Genomic DNA, 27514 nt, shown 5'->3' with positions numbered 1-27514 from the left:
ACAAGAACAGGCGGCAGCTGTTCGATAAGCATTAATTGGTGGCAATAAAATGTTGTGGCAAGGAAATACATGACAAATCTGCTCAGCCCGTCATTATAGCTAAGTTTACAAAACTGTAGACTCAAGTAACTTTAAATTGAATTTGAATTCACTCCACAAACACCTACTCAGATCACTTAGACAGAAGAGCTCCTTGGACCTCACTGCCCATGGAGCTGTGGGAGCTGACCAAGGGTTTTTATGCAATGATTTTAAACCTAGAGGTTTAACCTATCATGGATTATAATGTACCATCTGTATCAGTTCACAATAAAGCAATTTGGCACAACTCTTTCCAACTCCATATTCCAAGTACTTGAATGTACATTGGAGATGCAATTTGAGCTTTTTACTTTTTCCCACATTTTCTAATTATGTTTTTATTTTAAGTAGAGAACTAGGTCAGACTAGAGGGACTCAAGAGTTATAAAGGTCAGAGATAGAGTTTCAGCATTATAAAAATGCCTAAGAAGGCTATCTCTTCTATAGTTAGGTAATAAGTATTTCAAAAGACGATAACTCTGTTTATATAATCATTAATGTATTATAGATATGTCATACAAAGATATATATTACTATTCACATCATACAATGTCTAAAAATGATCGCTAACAGCTGTGCCACTAGTAGATTAAAATGAACTGAGAAACTCTGGCAGAATGTGGTTCTTCACATAACTGTGGGGGTATTGGCTTGGATATATGGACAACCATGCAACTATAAAGTCTAATATGCTGGGGCCTTTCTCCCACCTCCCAAAGGTAGATAAACCAGATATGGCAGTCACACTTGGTCTCAGTAATTTGGCCATTCTGAAACTGGATTCCCCTCCCACATACACTCCTTTCTTGACATCTCATGTCCAAGTAAAATGTCATCAACTACAAATTACCATGGTCATGCTCTCACTGTGGAATCAGTGGCCTGTGTGAGTCACTTGGGGAAGGCCTCTTACAACAGGGTTGTTTGAAAAGAAGTGTAGATATATATATAGAGAAGAGTCAGACACGTATTTCTATAGACAAAATTGTTAAGCAGAAACACAGAAAGATTTGTTTAATAATAAAATGGCCTTTTGAGGTTTGGAGTTTTATTATTTCTTTTTAGAAAAAAGAAAATTTACAAGATGCAAAGGTCTCACACAATACATTATCATTGATGATTGTTCTCTTTACACCTTAACGTGGGCCCTGGTTTGGCCAGTGTTGGGAAGAACATGGACGCATGAATGCATTTAAGATCCATCATGGACACACAGGAATAAACCACAGTGTGAAAGGAGAACTCGATGACAAATGATGTTGGGCCAGCCTGTTCCAAAAGCAAGCCAAGACAATGTGGGAACAAACAATGCCTTCCTGTGGAGGAGGCACAGGCGTATGCCCTGCTGCCATGTGCAGGGGTGCCTTCCCCTGCATTGGCAGCACTCTCTTCCTCTATTAGACCACAGCAACAACATAAAATGGTAACGTTCCTTTGGTGTTTTTTTGCAGGACTCTTCAGGTTCCCAATTTCTTATTTCTATCTTCCTTTTTAAGATTCAGTTCCAAATTCTTAAAGCAGTGTGGGTGCTTAGCAATTTTCATGAATTTTTCAGGATCCAGTTGTGCCCAATGATAATGCACTAAAAAGAACAAAGACAAGACATACTACTCAGAAGGGTCCCAAAAAGTTGCTTCAAATCCTGTTAAAAATCTGACCAAGTATTACAAAATAGCTAAAGATACCACCCTTTTTCAAGTTCATACAATGACAATAGCATGACAATGTTTCACTTTACTGTGAAAAATCTGTCATGTTGTCAGTGTTAATTCAAATGCCTTTTCACCAAAGTTTCCAATTTTTCAGAAATTTTTTCTTAGAACTCAAATAGACACCAAACCAAATATCTGGAAATTAAACAATGCACTTCTAAATGGCCTCTGCAGCAAAGAGACATTACAAGGCAAATTAGAAAACATTTTAAAGTGAATGAAAATAAAAATACAACGTAGAAAAACTGTAATATTCACCTTGTGCAGTGCTTACAGGGAAATCAGAGCATTAAATGCTTATATGAGAAAAGAAGAAAGTTGTCAAGTCAAGAATCTGAGTTTTCACCTTAAGGAACTAAAAGAATAAAAACAAAATAAACCCGAAGTAAACAGAAGTAGGGGAAAAATAAAGACAAGAACAGGAAAAAATGAAATTTCAAACAGAAAAACAGAACAGAAAATAAAAAGATCAATAAGATTGAGAAACTTACCAAGAAAAGAAGACACAAGGTATGAATATCAGGAATCAAAGAGGCAACATAAGTACAGATTTTACAGATATTAAAAGGACAAAATAGATGTATCACAAACAACTTTATATATACCCATAAATTAGACAACATAGATAAAATGGACAAATTCCTTGAAAAAAGATACAAGGCCTCATTTCCAAATCCTGTTAACAATAATGGAGGCAGAGGGGTGGGGAGACTAAAGAAAGCATAGGGACAGGGAATAAACAAAATGTTTTTTCTTGGGATATTGTTGATACTGTTCAAAGAATGATAGGTTCTTTAGTATAAAATGTCTAAGTGTCTCGAGTTTCTCTCTGTAATTCTAAGGCTACTACAAAAACCAGCTGGTCTTGCCAAGATTTGTGAGGCAAGCATATGTCAACCAAGAGTTTAACTAAATCCCAAACTTAAAGCAGTTTCTATTCCCTCAGATATAAATTCTAATTGGAATTCCTGGTAGTTCCAGTCAAGACAGCAGAATAGGTAAACACTGTGCTCAAGTCCTCTCACGAAAATATCAAACTTACAACGAAATTACAGAACAACCATCATTGAGAATTGCTTGAAGAATAGCTGAACAAATGTCCTATAATCAAGGATATATAAGAGAAGCCATGTTGAGACTAGTAGTGGGGGGCAGAGACATGGAATGGGCTAGCCCCACACCCACATATGGCAGTTAAAAATTGGAAGGGATATCTCATTTGCGGAGGTACCCCCTAAGGAGTGAAGGGTCCCAAGCCCAAGGTTCCAGTGCCAGGAAGAGAAGTCCCATAACTTCTAGCTGTGAAAACTAGCAGTTTGTGGCTGAGTGAGACAGACAGTTGGAATCCCAGGAGTTCCTCCTAAAGGGCCTGAGCATGGACTCACTTGCGCATGGACTCACTTGCTCTGAGCTCCAGTGTTGGGGCAGGAGTTCAAAAAGTGCCAAGAACATAAGTGGAGAAACTGAATTATCTGGCTTCAGGACAAGAGCTGGAAGGGTAACTGGCAGGCACCATTGTTCAATGGTTGAGCCCTCCCCTCACAGAGCCAGCAGGTAGGCCCCGTTGTTCTGTTACTGAGCCCTTCCTCCACCCAGCCTACATGTGTGGGTGGGCACCAAATCTGAGTCTCCATCAACCTAGCAAACACTGTTTGCCCCTCCCTGGTGATTCCTCGAGACCTCATCCCACCAAAATTGTGTGCCTGCCCAAGCCTCTTTCAGCAGCTTTTCCAGACAAACAACCTATCTCAGCGTATGTTGCAGACTTTCCAAAACTCTCTTAAAGGTTCACAACCCTCCCCCTCCCAAAAAAGCAGCATGCCCCTCAGTGTGCCCCATACCTCTTGCTAAGTGGCCCCAAGCCTGGCACTATTGGCAGCCAGCCTCAGTTTGTAGCTTAACTTCTCCCAGGTACCTCCAAGCCTACCACAAGTAGCAACCATCTGCAGATCACTTTGTAGCTCCTACCAGGTAGCCCAGGGCTGGGTGCAGGCAGTGGCTAGCCTTGGCCTGCATCAGAGCTCCTTCCAAGAGGTCCCAGAACCAACACCAGGAGGCTGGCTTCAGATCATACCAGAGATACCACCCAACCCACTCCACAATCAACACACCCAAAGGGCAGACTCGACAGGAAGCAGAACCACACTGAAGAAGATCCTGCTCTGTGGAGTAAACCCCTGCACAACAGCTCCTCCACTGCAGTCATGGCCAGTCCTCACAGCCAGTCAGTCTGAGAGTCAATCCCTCCCACTGACATGCCAACAACAATCAAGGCTCAACTACAACAAGAGGGCACACACAACCCACGCAAGGGACATGCCTGGAACACCCAGCTTATGTGACCAGGGACACTGCATCACTGGGCCCCATGGCACATCTGCAACATACAGCCTCTCTGCCAAAACTGGGAGATGTAGCAGATGTATGTACATAAGAAATAGAAACAAACACAGGGAAGTAGCCAAAATAAGGAGGCAAAGAAACAGGTCCCCGATGAAAGAACAGGATAAAACTCTAGAAAAAGAACTAAACAAAATGGAGACAAGTAATCTACCAGATGCAGAGTTCAAAACCCTGGTTATAAGGATGCACAATGAACTTAGCGGAAGAGTAGATAAACTCAGTGAGATTGTCACCCCAATAAATTTAATAAAATTAAATTTAAAAAAAAAAGAATTTCAACAAAGAGGAAACATAAAAATGGAGATACAAAACATTAAAAAAACACACCTCAGAAATGAAGACTATAATAACTGAAATGAAAAATACCTTAGAGGGAATCAACAGATTAGATAAAGCAGAGGACTGAATCTGTGATTTGTAAGACAAGGTAGCGGAAAACACCCAATCAGAACAGCAAACAGAAAAAAGCATCCTAAAATATGAGGACAGTTTAAAGTAACTCTGGGACAACATCAAGCATATTTACATTTGCATCATAGGGGTACCAGGAGAAGAGAGAGAGCAAGGAACTGAAAACCTATTTGAAGATATAATGATGGTAAACTTCCCTAACTTGGTGAAGGAAAGAGACATGCAAGCCCAGAAAATGCAGAGTCCCAAACAAGATGAAACTAAACAGGCCAACAGCAAGACATGTTATAACTAAAATTTCAAGATGGTTGAGATAAAGAGAACCTTAAAAGGAGTAAGAGAGAAGCAGTGAGTTACTAACAAGGGAGCTCCAATAAGACTGTCCGCTGATTTTTCAACAGAAACTTTGCAGGCCAGAAGGGACTGGCAGGAAATATTCGAAGTGATGAAAAGCAAGCAAGGACCTACAACTAAGATTACTCTACCCAGCAAGTCTATCATTTAGAATCGAAGGAGAAATAAAGAGTTTCCCAGACAAGAAAAAGCTAAAGGAGTAGAACACCACCAAACCAGTATTACGAGAAATGTCGAAGGGACAAGAAGCAGGGGAAGGAGGAGGAAGAGAAAGAGGAGAGGAGGGGGAGGAGGGGAAAGAGAAGGAGGAAGAGAAGAAGAAAGATAAAAAAATATGAGTAATAAAATGGTAATAACTACATACCTATCAATAATTACTTTAAATGTAAATGGATTAAATGCTCTAACCAAAAGCTGAATGGATAAAGAAGATGTAGTACATATCTACCATGTTTCCCCAAAATAAGACCTAATCGGAAAATAAGCCCTAGCATGATTTTCAGGATGACATCCCCTAAACATAAGCCCTAATGTGTCTTTTGGAGCAAAAATTAATATAAGATCTGGCCTTATTTTGGGGGAAACACGGTATAAAGGACTATTAATTGGCCATAAAAAAGAAAAGAATGAAATCTTACTATTTACAATAACATGGATAAACCCAGAGGGTATTATACTAAGTGAAATAAGTCAGAGAAGGACAAATACCATATAATTTCACTTATATGTGAAATCTCAAAACAAAATAAACAAAACAGAAACAAATTCATAGATACAAAGAACAAACTGATGGTTGCCAGATGGGAGGGAGGTTGGAGGACTGGGTGAAAAGGGGGAAGGAATTAAGAAGTACAAATTGACAGTTACAAAAGTCATGGGGATGCAAAGTAAAGCATATGGGATATAGTCAATAATATTGTAATAACTATATATGGTGCCAGGTGGGTGCAAGACTTGTCAGGGGGATCACTTCATAAGTTATACAAGTGTCTAACCACTATGCTGTACCCCTGAAACTAATATAATATTGAATATCAACTGTAATCGTAATTTTTTTATTTTAATTTTTAAATAATAAAGAAAATACAATTAAAAAAAGAAAAACAACCCATTTGCTCCTATTAATACCTTTCTCCTTACCTGCAATACTAATATCTGAAATCCTGACCTTCGGGGAATTCCATCTTCTTGGTATACATAAAACCCTTTGTTTTTGAACTCAAAATGAGCTTTGGGATCCTTCTTGAATATATTACTCTTTTACATTTACTCCAATTAAATATTCTACATGTTTTAATGCTTTGGAATAACAAATGTATGCTTCAAATGTTTGATGTTCAGGTAGAAAAGATAAGGTTTAATATAGAAGAATAAATGACCTAGAAAATGTTCATGATATTCTGTTAGATAATAAAAGCAAATATTATATATATAGTGTACCTCTTTGTAAAATTAGAAAAAGAGAACAGAATTATCTGGTTAGAGAAAATGTTATAAAAGTATTATGTTAATAATGATTATCTTAGAATAATGAGATGGCAGATAACTTTTATTTTCTTCTTTGAGCATTCTGGCATTTTTGAAATTTTCTATAATGAAAGACCATTAATTTTGTAATTAAAAAAAAGCTTTTATAAGAAATTTTATAAGAGAAAGACAATTTAGGAATTTAAATCCCTCCTAGAGAATCAGAACTGGAAGGGATTCTGAGAGGTTTCAGCAAGGGACTCTCAAATTTTTTAGGTAAACCACTCAGGCACAGGGGACGTTATAAAGCACTTAACCTGAAGGGTTTACAACTAAGCATGCTTCCAAAACTAACTGTGCTAGTACTGGGAGCCCTAACAGGCAGTCTTAATCATAACATCAAAATGAGCATTATGAGTGATTAGCTTCCAAACTGCATGCAAGAGCCTTTGGCCAGTAGTGGATACCGTTCCACCTGAAAGCCACTGCCACACCACGATACATGGATTGGTCATTAGATGCTCTTTACTTCCACTCTCACTTTTAATAAATGTTCCTTCCCATTTTCTTGTACATAAAACTATAGAAAAACTTAGCGACCAGGTTGCTGGTCATCAACTAGGTGTAGCTGGACATAATGAGGTTCACACAGCTGGAAGCATGAACTGGGAGGCAGGAGTGAGCGAGCTGCGAGGTCCATTTGCCAGATTAGAAGTGCTGAGCAGAAGTCATGTTCAAGCTGATATACACATGATTCTCTACAACAGTGGACCAGTGACACTCAAAATTTAGAAATCCAGGAGGAGGGGTAATGTGCCTCCTCTGAGAGCTGTTGAGAGGATGACATCTATTCCCAAATGAATTTTTTTCTGATGTCTCTGTGAACCCGATGAGCTATTTAAAGGCCAGACAGGACCTGTAGGCTGGGGGCACCTGACAAGCTGTAGTAACGAGGGCCTGATAACTTAGCACTACCACTTCCTAGCCTTATGAAAGAAGCTGCTGGAGTGCTTCTCTTTTACTGCCTGCAAACGTCAGGAACAATGGGGAATAGTCCAGGACCAGGTAAGGAATCCCTCAACAGTCTGTTTAAATACTGTGTCTTTCAAAGATGCTAACTTCCAGCTGATCTGCTTCTGACTTCAGGCCATGAGATCAACCATAAGATGTAAGTGCTAGAGTTAGGATATACACACACCACAGACCTGCTCTCCAAATCTCTGTCAAAAGAACCAAGCTGTTATTTATTTCAGGTCATGGCCGGGGATCTAATCTGAGTTCATTTGCCTAGAAAAGGAAGGTTGTTCTATGAAAAACATGAAAGTGGCTGGGAAATCAATGTTATCAATGGAGGATTCAGTCGGACCTTCTAGCATTGTTAGAGATTCCAGTGAGCTCTCCACTGAATTGTCAAAATAGAGTCTCCCTTCCTTTGCTTGAGTGCTGATGGTCCCCACTTGGTGATGAGAACATGAGGACAGTAATTCAATTTTCTAATTAAGAAAGTAAAGTGTGGTGTGATGTGATAGTGTGGAAGGAACAAACTGACATCAATCAGGTTTTTTTTTTTTTTTGGTTTCTGTTTTTTGGCTTAAATTTTACCCTATCTATTTCTCATGTATATTTGTATATATTTAACCATATCAGTCTTACAGAACTTATAGTGGTTCAGATGATGGTCTCAAAATCTTAATTCAGTTCCTCTACGTTAGTGCTGTACAACTGAACTTTCTGCAATTACAGAATTGTTCCATATCAGTGCTATTCAATATGGCAGTCACTAGCCATATGACTACTGAGCACTTGAAATGTGGCTACTGTGACAGGAATTTTCCATTTTGTTTAATTTTAATTAATTTGCATTTAAATATCCACATGCAGGTGGCACTACTGTATTAGACAGCACAGTCAAGGTTATCTGTAAGCTTAGCTCTACACTTCAGCAATACACAGAATTGCTAATTATGGCCAGCTTCTTGCCAATTTATTTTCTTTTTAATGTTTTTAAATTTTTGTTTATTTATTTATTAAGTCAAATTTATTGGTGTGACAACGGTTAGTAAATTACACAGGTTTAAAGCATACAGTTCTGTATTACATCATCTATATATAACATTGTGTGCTCATCACCCAGAGTCAGTTCTCCTTCCATCACTATATATTTGATCCCCTTTACCCTCATCTACCATACCCCTCCCCCTTCCCCTCTGGTAACCACTAAACTGTCGTCTGTGTCTATGAGTTTTTGCTTCTTTATTTGTTTGTCTTGTTCCTTTGTTGCTTTCAGTTTTATATCCCACATATCAGTGAAGTCATATGGTTCTCAACTTTTTCTGCCTGACTTATTTCACTTAGCAAAATAACCTCAAGATCCATCCATGCTGTCACAAATGGCAGTATTTCACCTTTTCTATGGTGAATTCCTGAGTAGTATTCCATTGTATACCACAAAAAGACAAACAATCCAATTAAAAAATGGATAGAGGACATGAACAGAAAATTCCCCTAAGAAGACATAGAAACGGCAAACAAATATATGAAAAAAAATGCTCAACTTCGCTAGCTATTAGGAAAATGCAAATTAAAACCACAATGAAATATCACCTCACACCTGTTAGAATGGCTATCATTAACAAGACAAATAATAACAAGTGTTGGAGAGGCTGTGGAGAAAAAGGAACCCTCATACACTGTTGGTGGGAATGCAGACTGGTGCAGCCACTATGGAAGGCAGTGTAGAGGTTCCTCAAAAAATTAAGAATAGAATTGCCATATAACCTAGCAATCCCTCTCCTGGATATCTACCCCAAAAATTTGAAAACATTTATCCATAAAGATATACGTACTCCGATGTTCATTGCAGCATTATTTATGGTGGCCAAGACATGGAAACAACCAGTGCCCAATTTATTTTCTTTAAAAAAAATTCATTTAAATTAAAAACAACAATAACAAGAACAGAAAACCAGTTCACCCATTCCTCCCACCCTCTGGTAACCACCATTCTGTTCTCTGTATCTATAAGCTTGGTTATTACTACTATTATTATTATTATATTCCACATATGAGAGAGATCATATGGTATTTATCTTTCTCTGACTTATTTCATGTAGCATAATGCCCTCAAGGTTCATGCATGTTGTCACAAATGGCAAGATTTCATTCTTTTTTATGGCTGAATAATATTCCATCACACACACACACACACACACACACACACACACACACCACAATTACTTTATACATTCATCCATCAACGGACACTTAGGTGTTTTTTTTTTTGCATAGTTTACCTATTTTAAATAATGTTGTAATGAATTTGGGGGTGCATACACATATACGTTTTTGAGTCGTGTTTATTTTTTTTTTATTTTTTTTTAACAGATAGGAAGTACCATTTTTTATTAGTGGGTGTAAAGAGGGGGCAGTGCCAAGAGTCATGAGTGTTGGGCCCGCCATTTGTCCAGGGGGCAATGATTAGGGATGTATTTGACCCCACAGTCATCTGGGATGAGCTGCTTTTTAGCCACCATGTCTTCAAACTCATCCGCATTAAACTTAGTAAAGCCCCACTTCTTAGATATGTGGTTCTTCCGGTGGCCAGGACACTTGAACTTGGCCACCCGTAGAGCCTCAATCACACGCTCCTTGTTCTGCAGCTGGTACGGATGGACATGATGACTTGGCCACTGTGGACCCTGGCCACTGTGCCCTGGGGCTTTCCAAAGGCACCCCGCATACCTGTCTGGAGTCTGTCAACCCCAGTACAGGACAACATCTTGTTGATGCGGATCACGGGGAAGGGGTGGATGTGCACCCGGATGTGAAAGCCATCTTTGCCACAGCTTTTCACCATGTACTTGTTGGCACAATTACAGGCAGCCTCCAGAACTTCAGAAAAGAGCTGCTCATATTCATCTGACACCATGTGGCCACAGAGTGGGAACTCATCCACTTTTGCCTTCTTCCGCCCCCGGTCAAAGATGCAGATCTTGGCATCAGGGACACTTCGACAGAAGCGAGACTTTGGGTACAGCTTGTTCTTATAATAACGGTAACATTGGATGGGGCAGTGGTCCATGGTGACACCAGGATCTTCAGTGGCACACCGAAAGGGAAAGAGGGGTCGTGTTTATTTTTTACGGCAACTGAAGCCTGGGCTTAAAGAATATCCAGTCCTACTGCTGGTAAAGTAACATAACGTGGCTTTAGTGAGGAAGCAGATCAACCTCATATATAGCAAAGGCCAGAACAACACTTAAGATTTGGGGGAGCATTTTCTCAATCCACTGAGATTTTGTTTCCTGGCAATTGTCATCAGTTTAGCTCAAATAAACTCTTATAAGTTAAATAAATAAATAAATAAATAAATAAAGGGGTGGCTGGTTAGCTCAGTTGGTTAGAGCTTGGTGCTGGTAGCACCAAGCTTGCCAGTTTGATCCCCACATGGGCCACTGTGAGCTGAGCCCTCCTCAAAAAAATTAATTAATTAAAAAAAAAAAAAAATTTGGGAACAGTAACCTCCTCCAGGTAAGGAGAGAGAGAATGGGGCAGAAAATAATAATTGAAGAACTATTGCTGAGATTTCCCAAATGTATTGAAAAACATACATTTACAGATTCCAGAAGCTCAGAAATCGCAAAGCAATCATCAGAATGAAACTTAGATATGACATAGATATTGAAATTATCAGAAAAGGAAAAATAACGATTAATATATTAAAAGCTCTAATGAGGAAGTAGACAATATATAAGAACAGATGGGTAACGTAAGCAGAGAGATTGAAACTCCAACAAAGAATCAGAAGAAAATTCTAGAAATAAAAATGCATTGTAACAGAAATGAAGAATTATTTGATGGATTTATCAATAGACTAAACAATCAGTACACTTGAAGATAGGTCAGTACAAACTTTCTAAACTGAAATGCAAAGAGAGAAAACAATCAGGGAGATAAAGGGAACAGACCATCCAAGACCTGTGGAGCAATTGCAAGCAAAGTTTAACATGTACGTACGAGCTGGAATACCAGAAGAAGAGAGAGAGAACAGAGAAGAGATATTTCAAGTAATAATGGCCAAGAACATCCCAAACTTAATAACAGAAGACACCAAATCACAGATCCTGGAAGCTCAGAGAATACCAGGCAGAAGCCATACCTAGACAAATCATATACAAGCTGCAAAAAAAAAAATAAAGAGAAAATCTTGAAAGAAGCCCAGGGTGGGGGATGGAGAGGAAGGCAGAGAGGGGTGCACAAGGGACAGCCATGAACCCAGGTTATCATACAAGGATGAGAATTAAAGAGGACTTCTCAGAAGAAAATATGCAAGCAAGAAGAGACTAGAATAAAATATTTAAAGTATTGAAAGAAAAAACCCACCAATCTAGAATTCTATACCACTGAAATTACCCTTCAAAACTAAGGGAGAAACAAAGACTTTCTTAGATCTGCACTGCAAGAAATGCTAAAAGAAGTTCTTCAGGCAGAAAGAGCACAATAGAGGTCAGAAACTTGGGTTCACATAATGAAAGGAAGAGTGCTAGAGAAGAAATTAAGGTAAAACAGGTCTTTTTCTTATTTTTAATCCATCTAAAAATATTTATAAAACAGTAATAGTAATAATGTATTGAGTTATATAGCAAATGGAAAGTGAAATGAATTGACAGTAGTGTCAACAGACAGGAGAGACGGCCTGGGAAACACTACTATATTATGAGGTACCTGTAATACATGTGAAGTGGTACAGTGTTATTTGAAGGAGGACTTAGCTTAAAATGTATACTGCAAACTCCAGGGCAACCACCAAAAAAGTTGTTTTAAGTTTAAAAAAAAAATCTCAGAGGCACAGCTAGTTTTATACCATGAAATACCAGCACAGGTACTGGGGAAGTAGTATGAATGTTGACACAGGGAAGCAAAGTAAAGCATCCTTTATTTTGAATGAAAAGAGATTCTACCTTCTACAGTGGGAAAAAACAGTGAAAACTGCTGGAATATCCTTTTAACAGAACACGCACACAACACAACTGTTCTAGCTCATTAAGAAGAAATATGCTCAGCCTGGACACGTCTTAGTATTCAGATAAAGGTCAAGTTGAAAAAGCAAACAGATGGCAGCTTCCAAAACATTTCCCTTGTTTGTTTTCAATTGTGTTGACATTTGAGGATAGAAATGTGGGGTGCTGGTCAGGAGCATGGTCCTCTCACACCCTAATGATAACAGTTAAGTAAATACTCAAATGAGGTGGTACTTGAATCTGCAGTCAAAAGCAGAAACCATATTCTTTTAGTGAGAAGTTGTCCTAATGCCTGTAGCTGTGGGCCAGAAAGGGGAAAAAACTGAGTTGCAGCCTCGTAGAAAACCTTGAATCCTCCCAGAGAGGTGGGGAAGCCTGAAGGAATGAGAGAGAGGGCAAACACAGAAGTTAATTTTAGCAGTCTCATGTCCCTTTGAGAAATAAGAACCAACGTTTGCAATGGGAGAGAAATCCTGACACCCTGGGAATGTCCTCTGACCATGAAGATTTTTTACTGATTTTTAAAGAAAAATATGCCAGGCAGTTTCTCATTCCATTTTGCCTTTTCTTTCTCTCTCATGCCTTGGAAACTCAAAGCTGTTCCCCTTTGGGCCTGTGAGGCTCCCTAGGGCTGTTTTTAAAGACAAGCAAATGAAAACAGCAGCTCCCCACAATGAGGTGGTGTGCGGCGAAGGGGGAGGACTGAAGTTTTTCTGTGGAGCAGAGCAAAAGCCAAGGTCACTTTCTGTCTGTCACTACTTAATTCAGCCCTTAGAGAAATCTGAATACTGGGTGGTGATTTTGTGGGTCTAGTGGAATGACAAATTTCATTAGAAGGGGCAACAAAAGCCCAGGGCAACAAAAACCCCAACTATATATATAACTGGAATGCTAGCTGTCCTTTAGTCTAGCCCCCTTTAGGGTCTGCAATCTGGGAACATGGCTAAAATCCCGGAAGTAAGGGTGCCGAAGCCCCTCCCTGGTCTGTGGATGTCTCGGAGGCAGCCATCATGAGGACTCTGAGGACCCCTCACTTACATCCAACCACACCTGGATGTCAGCACCAGCCACCAGGACTGTGCTGACCAATGGTTTGAATAATTGCACTGGATGCCTACCTTAAACTGTAAATAAATGAAAGGATTCCTCCTACAAGTAGTCAAAAACCCAGATGGTACTACATAAACGTATAAAAAAAGAAGTGATTTCTGCATTTTCATGGGCCCATCCAAACTTCCTCATATGCCTCCATCCTACTGAGTAGCAGAAGGGTAAATCTGGAACACACAGTCAAGCCGTGTCACCTTGGTGTCAAAACAGCTCCCTGAGTCCTCAGTGGCTGGTGTGGCTCAGCACCTGGGCCCTGGTGCACACAGTGACGGGCACTCGATCGCTGGGGGCCAGAGGCCCTCCCTGGCTGACTTGGCCTTACCTCAGCTCTCACTAGCACTACAGACCCCTCAAGTCTCACCCAGGAGGCCAGAAGGAGGTTATTTCTAAGACCTGCAGGGACCAACAGTACTGTTAAGAGCTGAGGCCATAACTTCTCTGCCCTCCTGGAGGAAGCTGTTTCTTTACAATCTCTAGGGCAGGCTCCTCACCCCTTCCACCAAGACCCATGATGGGCACAATGGATCCCCACACAGTTCTCTTCTGTGCACCCTCTCCACAGGGTAAGTGAGATCTTACATTAGCTCTTTCCACCTCCCAATGCTTAACCACGTCTGGCTGCACCTTCTGCTCAGCTGCAGCAGCTTTGTGGAGACCTGGAGCCCTCCTGCATAGCAGTCTCCTTCCCAAATTCCCACCAAGGACCAGAGCACAGGAGGCCCTCAGAGCTTCTAGCTTTCCTATCAACCTAACTCCCACCCCAGGGATTCTGGCCTGGAACAGGGAGAGAGAATGCCAAGTGTGGCCTCTGGCTTCCCCTTCATCTGACCCTCTTCTCTTTCCCAGTGACTCTTCTCACCTGAGGGCTTTCTTTTACCTTTCCTCTGGTCAGGCAGGGGCTTCTCCCTACATCATTCCTCTTTATTCATCCTCTCCCCACATTTTCCCTAGGGCCATAATGATGATATGGCTGCAGTGACCTTGATGTACAGGGAAAAGGAGAGAAAACTCATCTGTCTACTCTTTCCAAAACACTGTGTCCCTTGAGTTTGCTTCCCCTACCACTTTGTTCCCTCTCTTGCTAGTTCTTTTTGGGTGTTTGATAGGACAGTAGTATAATTTAGCACAAGTTTTATGCTACCCAATCTGCACGATCTTGAGAATAAATACAATTACAAATTTTTCAATTTTTCATCTATTTTAGAGAAGCAAAAAATAGATACCTACAAGTCTAAGAAAATTTGCCTCTTAAACTTGGGAGATACTAGAAAGAATAGTATCACCTACTTTCACCTCTTATCCTTCTTTCTTTGTGTTTGGTTTTCTTTTCACAAACGTGTCCTCTGGGATGTTCTGTGACACGCAGTTACTGTCACTTCTTCTATGTGTGGGGCCCTCAGGTGTTTTTCTTGCCCACAGAAATGGCAAAGTCACTACCAGGCCATCCAAGACCTGAGGAGCAACTGAAAACAAAGTTTAGTGCCCAGTGGCCACTAATGTCCATGGTACACCCTCTAATGGAATTATTCTGAGATCAAATTCTAATGTGAATGCAAAGTTGTTATATTTTGCACTGATTTTAAAAGTACAATTCAATATCCCTCAATAAATAAAACATATATTTTTAAAATATTAATCAGACATAGTTAAAGCAAAAATCAAGATAAATATATAAAATACGTTAGCAAGTTGGTAAATACAATCAAAAAAGGATTCAACTAAAACTAGGTAGATACATACAAAAAAATGAAACGGACCACTTTCTTATACCATATACAAAAATAAACTAAAAATGGATTAAAGAATTAAATGTAAGACCTGAAAATATAAAATTCCTAGAAGAAAACATAGGCAGTAAACTCTTTGACATCAGTCTTAGCAATATTTTTTTGCACATGTCTCCTCAGGCAAAAGCAACAAAAGCTAAAAAAAACAGATGGGACTACGTCAAACTAAAAACTTTTGCACAGCAAAGGAAACTATCAACAAAACAAAAGGCAACCGACTGAATGGAAGACAATATTTGCAAATGATATATCCAATAAGGGATTAATATCCAAAATATAAGGAACTCATACAACTCAACATCAAAAAATAAACAATCTGATTTAAAAAATGGGCAGAGGACCTGAATAGACATTTCTCCAAAGATGACATACAGATGGCCAATAGGCATATGAAAAGATGCTCAACATCATTAATCATCAGGGAAATGCAAATCAAAACCACAATGGGATAACACCTCATACTTGTCAGGAATGGCTATTATAAAAATGTCAATTAATAACAAGTGTTGGTGAGGATGTGGAAGAAAGGGAACCTTGTGTTGGTGAGATTGTAAATTGGTACAGCCACTATTGAAAACAAAATGGAGGTTCCTCAAAAAATTAAAAAACAACATGACCCAGCAATTCCATTTCTGGGTATTTATCCAAAGATATAAGTAAAAAAGATATAAGCACCCCTATGTTTATTGCAGCATCATTTACAACAGCCAAGATATGGAAGCAACCGAGGTGTCCATCAATGGGTGAATGGATAATGAAGAGGTGGTACATATATACAATGGATTATTACTCAGCCATAAACAAGAATGAAATCTTGCCATTTGCAACAACATGGATGGACTTAGAAGGTATTATGCTAAGTGAAGTAAGTAAGACACAGACAAATACTGTATGATTTCACTTACAGGTGGAATTTAAAAAACAAAACAAATGAACAAAAAAACAAAACAGAAACAGACTCACAGATACAGAGAACAAACTGATGGTTGCCAAAGTGGACAGGGTGGGGGAATGAGCCAAAAGGGTGAAAGGGAATAAGAGGTAGAAACTTCCAATTAAAATAAATAAGTCACAGGGATGTAATAATGTGCAGCATAGGAAATATAGTCAATAGTATTGTAATAATTTTGTATGACAGATGGTTACTAGACTTTTTGTGGTGATCACTTTGAAAGTTATATAAACGTCTAATCACTATGTTGTACACCTGAAACTAATATAATATTGTATGTCAACTATAATTTTAAAATAAATAAAATATAAACTATACAAAATCAAATATTTAAAAAATAAAGGAATCAGCTAGATGGCATTAGAATTTTTAAAGCCATTTTGAAAATACAAAGCTCCAAAGCACATTTGAATTTCTGTGTGTGTGTGTGTGTGTGTGTGTGTGTGTGTGTGTGTGTGCTTAGATTGGTAAGTTAAGTTTGGTTACCAGGAGATAAGTGTTTATATTTTTATTCCTTTTTTATTCAGTGAGTTCACCATGGGAGTCTGAACATTTAATTTTTTTCCACTTGTTGTGATGTCCCAGCTCACTAGGGAAGAGGCTATTAATATTAAAACTGAAGGGAAAAGACATGGTGCCGTGCCTGAGTGTGGCCAAGAGAGTAAATGCATGAAGGCTGGGCAGCTACCCTCAGCCCAAGGAGAAGAAATGGGAAGGGTCCAGGGATTTTTCTTCTGAATCAAGGAATTATCCACTATGAAAATGTGGCCTAATGAATGCTGCTCTCTGGCCATCACGTTAGCCTGTCTTTCATTCTTTGTTCAGGGAGGAAGGGTGATGGGATGTTCTCTCCAAAATGCTCCTCAGGGGGCAGGGTAAGCCTGAAAAGCAGCTCCACAGAAACATGAGGAGAGCCCCCTCCCGCCCAGCCCACTAGGACTATCAGTGAATTGACAATGTATCCTTTCTGAGCTCTCTGTTCTGTCCCTTGGTCTGTTTATGTTTGCGAGCTGATTTCATTGCACCCAATTATCACTAAGGACACTACAATATATCTCAGTATCTAGTGGTGTGTGTCCTAAAAGGCATTTCATAGATAGATTTCTAACACACCCACCCCCTTTCATAAGGGAAAGAGAAGGCAAAAAACCACCTTATGAATGTTCTTCTCTCCTGCAACTGGGCATCTCCAGGACAAACCTACATGCTGACTTCGTTTGAACCAGTCTATAAGCTGAAGGCTCCAAAATGTATACCCAGGCCTTGATCCTCTCTTTATTTCTGCAACTGCTTTCAAAGTGGCCTATCTGCTTCCAGCCTCACTCCTCAAGGCTGCTTAGAGTGATCTTTTTAAACTTTGTATCTGATTATGTCACTTGTCCACTTAAAATCTTTCAGAGGCTTCCCATCACTCCAGCATGAAATCCAAATTTCTTAGAGTTGCACACCAGACCCTAATGGCCCAGAACTCTCCTACTTCTCTAACTTCAGACAAGCTCTCCAGACAAACTCTTACTTGTCCCCAATACTTCAGCCATTCTTCACTATCTCAGTTCCCAAACTCATCTGTCCTTGTCCCTGTCTCCAAATTTGCATCTGCTCTTCTCTTGGCTTAGGCAGCTCCCTACCCTCACCCCTCATCTCCCCATTTCTACATGTTCTTCGAGGTCCAGTTTCAGAGTCCGCCCCTCCATGGAGCTTCCCGGACGTCCCTCTTTACCCCACCCCATGTCCCATCACCACCACAATGCACCATACTGCAGCATAATTATTTCTACGCTGCTCCCTGAACTTGTGAATTCTGGAAAGAGGCTCCTGATAATGCGCTCACTGGGGAAATGAACTTGAGCAATGGACCATAAGATGGTTGGATCAAGTATTAGAGGCCTCTGATCTTCAAGCAGGGAGGTGGAGTTAATGCTACAGTGAAGCTAGATGAATTCCTGGGTGTGGAAGTAATGAGAATAAATCCCTGTTTCAGGACGTTAACTCGCAATGCCCTGGGGGATGAAGTGAAGGATGCTGGAACATGAGGCAGGAAATTACGACAGGAAGCTGCTGCAGATAATGATGGTCTCCACTGGAGCTGCCCCACTGGAGAGCAAGAATGGAGAGGATGGACCAAAGGCAAGAGCTTGTCGGAAGCTCCTGGTCTGGATGCTGGATCTGCGAACACTCTAGAAATGTTAATAGTAGCAGCAGTTGTCAACTGACATAGGCAACTGAGGACCACCTAGGTGAACACCCCAGGGCATGAGTACCTGACCCTCCCACATCTCAACTTTTGTCTCCATCCTAGAAGTCAGTGCATTAAAGAAGCTATGGATAAATGTCCGTAAAATGAATTTGGTCTCAAAAGCCATTCTGTTCTCTATTCATTGCTGTTTGCCCAAAATGTGTGAAGACGGAGCAATGCAGGGAGGGGACTCTCCTACCTGAGTTCCATCCCTGAAGTCTACGGTTCCCGTTCAGAAGACACGTCGCCCTCAGCCCCACTGCTGGCACTGCGGTCTTCTTTTCGAGGAGTGTTTCTTTCTTTGCTGGATTCAGAAGGCCCTTTGGCTCTGGTCTTTTCTTTCCTCTGCTGCTGTTTTTCAAGCTTTGACAGCTGATTATAAAAAGTAAAATAGATTATTTTGCAAGAGTAAGCATGTACCTGTATATCTAAAACACCAATTACTTCACAAGCAGCAACCATTGAAAAAGTTTTTGTCTGATAACCTGGTGACCACAATGGGTCAGATGTATTATACCAAATTATACATAAAATGTTTATCAGTAAGGCACCTGAATCATTAACACAGATCAGTCATATGTATAATCTCTCTCAGACATCCCCCCCATAACTCAACTTGTCATGCAGTATTTGGAAACAGTCAACTAACAGTCTTCTTTGACAGGCTGAGATGAGCCCTATAAGTGAAAAGGCTTTTAGTCTGTTCTTTTTTTCTTTGTTGTCTCTATAGCTTTTTCTTATCAAGTTGTCATCCCACTTACTGTTTTTTAAAGAGTGATCAAAACACTCCACTATTTGCTAAAGATAACAATGAGGCTGTGAATAAAATACAAGCACATTTAGACATTGTCTGTTCTCAGTTTGTTCTTTGAGACTGAGAGTGACTCACTCATCCACAACCAAAACCCCAAGTGCTCCTAGCAGGCAATGTGGTGGCTACACAGGGATGCTGGCCACGGGAGCCCTCTCAGAGTCCTCAGACCAACTAGGGACATGTCTCTGATGTCCAACCCCAAAGGAACCTGGGTCCACTTCTCCCCTGGATATCTCCCCAATTTGTTCAAAGAAATCACAGACTAGATGGTTGAAAGAAACTTAGATCATTTGACTCTTTGAGCAATAGCATGGCCACTCCAAAAAGGCCAACTAAGAAACATGCAGAGAAGACTGGCCAAGCTTCGACATATGGGATTTTCTTGGACCAAAAAAAGCCATCTGTAACAAAGCCCAAGAGACAGCAATACCCAGTTTCATCCGCGTCCCAGACCAAGACTGCAAACATTCTCTGGTTTACATGGAAAGAGGGAAACTTAATGAATTGAAGGGTTGGCCTCTTCCTGCTGGTCCCTGTGCCATATCCAAAGAAAAGTCACTATAACCAACATGCCAGATCATCTATTACAGACAGACTTTGAGCTAAACCTTTAGATAGATCAACAATCAGCAGCTCTCAGTTTGGTCCAGAAAACCAAATTTATTGATGATTGACTTATCTTTCCTATCCCCATTTACCTGAAAAGCTGCAGTAAACAACTAGGTTGGTTAACATGCTAATTAGATTTTCCGAATGAAGACATCACTTCACCTTTAACCCACCAACTCTCCTCCCAGATAACTCCCCTGGATAGATTCAGTCTCACATGCACAGGAAAAGCTGATAAGAATGTGCACTGTAGTGTTGTTTGTGTCAGCAAACAACTACAAACAACCCAAAGGTTCCCTGACAGGAGAACAGATAAATACAATATGGTATAGTCACATAAAACGATAATGTGAAGCCGATCTACACATATCAAAATGGTAAGTCTTTAAAATCGTATTATGCAAACCAAGCTAAGCTTCAGAAAGCTAAAGCAGGATCCCATTTACACAAAACAATACTAAATATTCTAATAGGCTCGTGCAGATATAGTATGCAGCAGGATAATACAAACCAACTGCAGTACACTAGTTAACTTTGGCGGGAAAGAGAAGAGAATGGGATCATACTGGACTGAATATATATGGGCTTCCACGGTAACCATCAATTTTTACTTCCGTAAAAACACCACCAGATCTAGAACAGGGCTGCTGACCAGTGCTACTATGTGAAGTGTTTGCTACTGGCATTTGGACCATTGATGATAAGATGCTCATGCAGGATGTAAAACGACACACAGCTTCTTTTGTCAACAAAGTCTTTCTGTGAAAAGTATCAGCCACTGAATTGTGTGCTTAGTGGCGCAGCTGATTTCATTCAGGTGCAAGCTCTTTGTCTTGCCATAGCCTGGTAACAAACAGTTTGTGTATGGCCACTTTGAATAGGAATAACCGGAGCAAAGCTGACAAAAGGTTAGCCTTTTTAAAATCTGAGTAATAGCTATACAGAACTATTCGCTATATTTTTCTCTGTACTATTATTTTTCCATGGATGATTATTTTTCTCTGTACTATTCTACCACAGATTAGGGAGGAATTTCTTGCATCTAAGATGACAGCCTTCCTTCCATGTTTCCCTTTTGGTGTTAAAATACTCTTTCTTTCATGAAACAATTAGGATAGCAAATGAGGTCCTTTTGTCTTGCTTCTTTTTGCAAAATGATCTTAGATTACATAATGTAAATGTACTTAACATTGTTGAACTGTACACTTAAAATGCTTATTAGGATGGTAAATTTTATGTTATGTGCATTTTACCACAATTAAAAAATTTTTTTTGAGATAATTATATTAGTTTCAGGTGTACAACATATGATTAGGTATTTATATATACAGTTGACCTTTGAACAATGCAGGGGTTAGGGGTGCTGATACTGCTTCCCCATCCCACCCCCGCCATGCAGTCGAAAATGTGCACATAACTTTCGGTTCTCCCAAAACATAACTACTAACAGCCTATTATTGATTGTAAGCCTTACCAATAACATAAACAGTCAATTAACAATATTTTGTATGTATATGTATTATATACTGTGTTCTTATAAAAAAGTAAGCTAGAGAAAAGAAAATGTTTATAAGTGGACCTGTGCAGTTCAAACATGGGTTGTTCAAGGGTCAACTGTATTGCAAAATGATCACCACAATAAATCTAGTTAATACCCATCACACACACAAAAAAACTTTAATGATCTCGGAAAATATGATGTTAGAAATTCATGCTGGACCCCCCAATTTCTTTCTTACTTTTTATATTCCTAGTTCATGAAATTCAAACATCTGGAAATCAATGTTCTGCAGTGAACTGTGATACACTGCCTTCTGCTGCCAGCAGTTTACATTTACATCAGTGTCTGTATATGTGTTTATACACACGTGTATTACATATATGTGTATCTACAGACAGAGTTTACAAATACATATCCATATATAAAATCATGAACATGTTCAAAGTAGGCACTGAGAAAGCATGATTTTTATTTTAAAAAGAGACTCTTTCTGGTTCGTTTCCCCCTTTTTAGAGGTAAATATAGAAAATGTGAATATCACCAGTGACATAACCAAACCAAGCCTCCCCTCACTGCTAAAGTTCAATCTCATGCAAAGGCCAGTTTGTGATCCAACCTGTCAGTCACTTTCCATTCTTTAAAGCTGTTGAGAAGCCAGATCTTGGGAGGGTGATGGGGAACAATTCTGAATTAAAGCAGGCTTCCCAGGGGCTCTCCGGTCCTCACAACACCCCTCTGATTCCGCACTGATTCAGAGATGCCATCAAGAGTACAAAACTGTGGAAACATCAATTTGACCTCCCATCTCACCATGGACCATGCTTATAAATCATGTGTGATAATTATTTAAGCAACAGGCATAACCCAGTTTCTGTAAACAACGTAATGCTGATTCTCTTCCATTATTTATCTTAAAACAATCCCAACCACATATGGCTCCATGCCTCAAAGTAAAGTTCTCTGTGAGAACATTGTGAACTAACCTTATAAATCTAAGCCTTTTCTCAGAAAACTTGGAATCCAATGCAGCCAAAATGTGGAATTTACATCTCAAGGCAAGACTTTTATTTTATTTTTATTTTTTTAAGAAACAAATGAGAAAGAAAAAGAGGAAGAAAAGAAATTGGTACTGTGTGTGGACCGATGTAGACTGTCAGCAGCTTTCAAATTAGCAGGGAGATGCTTGTCAAGGAGAAACAGAGATCACTACGGGCCCTGTGAACACATTATCTACAAATACTAAAATGGAGTACTTTTGGTTTTTGGTTTGTTTGCTCGTTTTTAATTAACTGATGAGAGTGTGCACGTTGCAAAGGAGACACTGTCCAAACCACACTGGCTCTAGTGTCTTAGAGAAAAATCCAACCTTCCAAAGCAGCTCTGGGCACACAGACACCACCAGGTGCCAGGTTACTGTCCTACAGCTACCTGTACCTCTTCTGGTGGATTTCAGAAAAGGGGGGGCCAAAGCAGGAAAGACTAAAACCTCCCCAACTCATGATTAAATCCACTGAGAAAATAATTTCTTTTTAATTAAGATGTCCATGCTCTAATTGCACAAGGTAAGAATGAACTATTTAAACATGGGTATTACAATGTTCTACACAGAGCTGGCAAACTTAAATTGAAGAACCAGGCCAGCAACAAAATGAGCAAAGTAACTAAGTATAAGACAATAAGGCATGGTGGAGACTGTGGCCACACTGGAGAGGACAGGCTGCACCTAAAGGCATTCACATTTTCTTTTTAAACATGTATCTGGGCAAATGTAATGTCAATGGAATAGATATGGGCTACCTGTTAGGGACCCCCATGTTATACCTCCACCTGTGTGATCCTGTTTGCTCATAACAACTCAGTAACAGTTATATTATCATCAACGTCCCATGGAGAAGCCACTGTCAGCTGCCTACACCACAGATAGTCATCTTCCTAGCTCCTTCCTCCCTCCCCTGCTGGCACCAGCAGCCTGCTACTTCAGAAATGGCAATGTCTGACTTGCTATCACACAGGCACATGAGAGAAATCACAGCCAACGGGACCTGAGGGAGCTGCAGGGAGCCTCAGAGAAAGGCATCCCTACCTAATAGATACAGATGCAAGGAGACCCAGGGGAGAAAACGGACTTTGGAATGGTGGCAGCTCTCAGAACGAGGAGGGGATGTCCAGACGTATACAGAGACTTCTGGAGATCCCAGCAGGGCTGAGTGGGAGGAATTAGCTGTCCTGTACGGGAGGTCATCAAGCTCCTTACTGTTTTAAGCCACACTCAGGTAAGTCTGTAGCACTTGTAGCTGAAAGCAAAATACCTCATGTCTACTGAAATAAATGAGAAAATGGATGGTCGGTGGGTTATGGGACTTGTTTGTTTTTCAGCATGTGAATAGCTGAGATGGGACCAAACTCCAGGCCTCTAGACACAAAACTCCATTTTCTTTCCAGGGAGCTACATGCCCTGTTAATCTAGGAACTTCATTTAACAGATATTTCTGAGCACCAGCTGTAAGTCATGCCCTATTCGAGATGCCAGGGACACGGAAGAGGATCAAGCAGAGCCCATGGCTTTCTGGGGATGACTGTCCACCAGATGAATGATTGGCAGTCCCCACTTACGATGAGCCAGGCCCTGTTCGTAGTACTTGGCAAGTATGAAGGGTACTACTATAATACCCATTTTAAAATGGAGAAAGCTGGGATGTTGGCAACGCCCCCACCCCCATTCTACCTGCAGCATACAGCAGGCCAAGCTGTCATCTTTCTCTCACGTCTTGATTGGTAGAAAATATGTAGGAAGGGACTTCAAGGCCATCTCCATTTACCAAATTAAAGAAAAACTGGTCCTAATATGAGTCCAGCTCCTTGGTGGTTTAGCAACGAGCTGCTACAGGACCTCAGTTTACCTGTATGTTTTTGCCCTGATGGCTGAATAAGTAAGAAGGGGCAAATACAACAATTACTGAACTTTAATCAGCTGGGAACAAGGCTGGATAAGGAAGCAGAGTGGGGAAGCCCCAAAAGCAACAAGGGCATAGAGTTAGCTCTAATGTCCCTGGCACTTTTCCTCAGGAAAAGGCCCTGTGGCCTGTCAACGGCAGTGGAAGATCATACCAGAGTGAGGAAGATGAGTTTGGCCCCAGGCCCACCCACTGATATGGGGCAGGCATGGAGCAGGGCATAGCCCAGCTGCTAGCATCAGGAGAAAGTGCAGCCCAGAAGACAGGACCGGGACCTCAGGGACCAGCCAGAGCAGGGGGCAGCCAAAGAAAGGAGTGAACATCAGAGCATCACAGCAAGGAACAAGGATGGCCAGAGAGCCTCAAGTGGGGGGCAAGCCCCCAAATTCAGGGAAGTCAGGAAGGAGATGTTTGAGGCGGGGGTGGCAATGGAAGCCGAGGCTGAGGGTGGGGTGGGAGTCAAGGTCCTGATGGAGGGCTAAGAAGGCATGCAAATTCCAGAGACCAGCATCATCCTCTGTGTATTCACTCTTCACTGCCAGAAACATTTAGGGGGGGAGCATAAGGTAGTGTAGGCCATCTGAGCAGAAACAAAAAAGTTAAGGGCTGCTCAATGAGGCTGAAGAGCAAGAGGCCCAGGTGAGGGGAGGGACAACCCAGGAATAGCTGAGAAAGAGCGAGGGGTGAATTATGGTTAGGGTGCACCACTGGAAGTAACTGAAGTGTCCCTGTCTGGGAGTGGCAGGTAAGTCAATGCACTGCTGGTGGGAACCATCATCAAAGACTTGGGGGACAGACCAGACGTGGCAAAGCACAGCAGGCTGGGCACTGCCAGTGTGTGGGAGCCCTGGGAACAAATTTTTCCCAGTTCCCCATTAATTAAGACAATTAAGAAGGGTGACCAGGTGATGGCCTTGGAAGGAAGAGAAGCTCAAACTTCTGCTTATGTCAGCTGTGTGACTAAATAGCTCATCACCAGCATGTGAGAGTAGGAAACAGCACTGGACCCACACAGCAGTGCACACTGAGTCAGCCCTATAGGTCAGTCCCTTCTCCCAAGATAGGAACAGCAGGAAAAGGAAAAACAGAGACTCTTGGCAGGCCGTTGAATCCCACCTGCCTGTATCTGCTTTTCTGTAAATGATAATGTGGCTCCCTGCCCAGAATGACTGCCCAGGACACTGAGGGCAGAGTGCAGCATTTGCACACGCTTTGAGACGTGTGAAGCATCAAATAAACAGGGAATCGTTCTTACCTGCCCTGTTCTTTCACACATAAAATAGCACTTCTGAAGCATCTTTAAAGACTGACCCCTTCACACTATGGAATGATCCAGTGTGACGAGGACATAAAACACAAAATGAGCAACTTCAGGCTTCCGTGGACACTAATGAGCTGCAAGGAACACCTTGAGGAATAAATCTGAGAGTTCAGTGCTCCGTGTACAGTCAGACTTGGCCTCCCAAAGATGCCACTTGCTCCAGGGGAAGCTCAGACAAGGTTTGCTGCCTGGCAACTGACAACACCTACCTAGGCTGGAAGGGCTTACACAGAGCTGGCAGAGATGATCTGTGTCTGCTGTTGCCATCACCCCTGCCTGTTTCTCTCAAAAACATACAACCTGTTAAGTGCCAGATGCAGCTTCGAAGGGGTTCTAGAAAACTGATTTCTTTGCCAGTCATTTCAGAACAAAACAGGTACCCGGGACTCCGATGGGAGGACTACTCTTAGCATGAGACGGTGTATGACACTTGCTTCCAACATGACTTGGAGGACTGACGGTGAGAAATTACAGCTTCTTGTAGATGTCCTCATATGTCTCATGAAATCCATCGCAGATCTTACTCTTTCTCTTTTTTGAGCCTACTGTTGACAAGAAAGAAAAGAAAGAAAAGAAAAGAAAAAAGAAAGGAAAAGAGAAGAAAAAAAAAAAAAGAGCAGCTTCCTTTCCTTCCTTAAGGGGCCCATGGACATAACCTGAAATGTTAAGTTCAGCTCTTTAAAGTTTGCCTGCACACTCAGGAAATAAATGACCCCTCAGATTCCGACAATTTGTCACTTTAAGCATTCCAAGAAGTCAAAGGCAGATATTATTATTAGTAGTATTATCATCCCCAGATTGCTATTGAGCACTGTGGAGGTGAGATCAGTTGAGAGACAGCGTGCCCAAGGCCACATCCAGGCAGCAACCAGGCTGGGAAGAGGGCCAGGACTCTGGACTCTGGGCCAAGCTTCTGGTCGACCTGGCTTCCACTGGGAGCAGACACTCACCTGGACAGGGGCTTCTGGGATTAGCCACAGGTCCAGGACAGCAAACCCTGTCTATTTTTGCTAGGGGCATGCCAGGCACAGACCTATCTTTGAGTTATTTTAATGCTGGTTACTTCCTGCCAGACTGTTCTGTCCTGCATATGAGCGAAATCTAATTAGAGAGTGAAGAAAACAAAAGAAAAACTCAAGCCTCATGAAGCCAGTTACTATGATTTTTACAGACCGTAGTGTAGATGGAAAAGTTCTGTTCCAACCAACCCCTTGCAAAGATTCCAAGAAAGTCTCATGGTGCAAGTCATAAAGATCAAATGTCTCCTCTGCAATTACTTTTTAAAACACCACAAGGTGTTATTACTCTGAGGGTGCTGGCCCACACCTGTGGCCCTGCTGATGTGAGAAGGCACAACTGGGCAATGACAAGAAACTGCAAAGGAAGGATACGTCCCTTTCAACAAAATGCCCCACCCCCATCAGCCCGTTAACTCGGCTCAATAGCTTTAGAACTTTCCACAATGCTCACTGTCTTTCCTAAGTGTCTATCAACTCCCACTGCCACTAAAAAATGCCCTGACTCTGTCAAGCCATTTAAACCGTCCTATGTGATCATTCTCTCACCCTGCAGACAAATAAAATGAGCCAACAGTAGCTATTTCCTTTGTTGAATAACTGAAAATTTCAAGGAAATGTATAAGTAAAGCATGCTGTTGAATACAGAGATATTCAATCTGCAATGAACCTGCTCAGGGCTGGCTGGTTACTGGACTTCCCTGGGCCTCAGTGCACGCTGCTGTTGTAGACCACATAAACCAGGAAGGAGCCTTCCAGTACTCCC

General features: G+C 41.0%; 1 protein-coding gene and 1 pseudogene across 3 annotated transcripts in view; both read right to left on the bottom strand.

The window, feature by feature from the left end:
• Window positions 1–1080: 1080 nt before the first annotated feature.
• The window catches only part of DTD1 (D-aminoacyl-tRNA deacylase 1), a 237987-nt gene continuing 211553 nt past the window's right edge, over window positions 1081–27514 (bottom strand). Inside the window, exons 5-7 of one of the 3 annotated variants that reach the window (XM_074317641.2) lie at window positions 26113–26274; window positions 18733–18905; window positions 1081–1663 (exon numbers count right to left, since the gene is read on the bottom strand). In XM_074317641.2, coding sequence (XP_074173742.1) covers window positions 18753–18905; window positions 26113–26274 — 315 coding nt within the window. In that variant the 3' untranslated portion in view covers window positions 1081–1663; window positions 18733–18752. Of the gene's footprint in view, window positions 1664–12344; window positions 12824–18732; window positions 18906–26112; window positions 26275–27514 lie in introns of those variants that run through there. The other 2 variants (XM_074317642.2, XM_019710738.3) reach the window with 2 other exon arrangements.
• Window positions 1672–12201, bottom strand: LOC109434054 (large ribosomal subunit protein uL16-like; annotated as a pseudogene).

This window comes from Rhinolophus sinicus, chromosome 13 (genome assembly GCF_057876585.1).
Source record: "Rhinolophus sinicus isolate RSI-liver-muscle chromosome 13, RSI-T2T, whole genome shotgun sequence".
NCBI classification, from domain to species: domain Eukaryota; kingdom Metazoa; phylum Chordata; class Mammalia; order Chiroptera; family Rhinolophidae; genus Rhinolophus; species Rhinolophus sinicus.
This window is presented reverse-complemented; position numbering and strand designations above follow the sequence as displayed.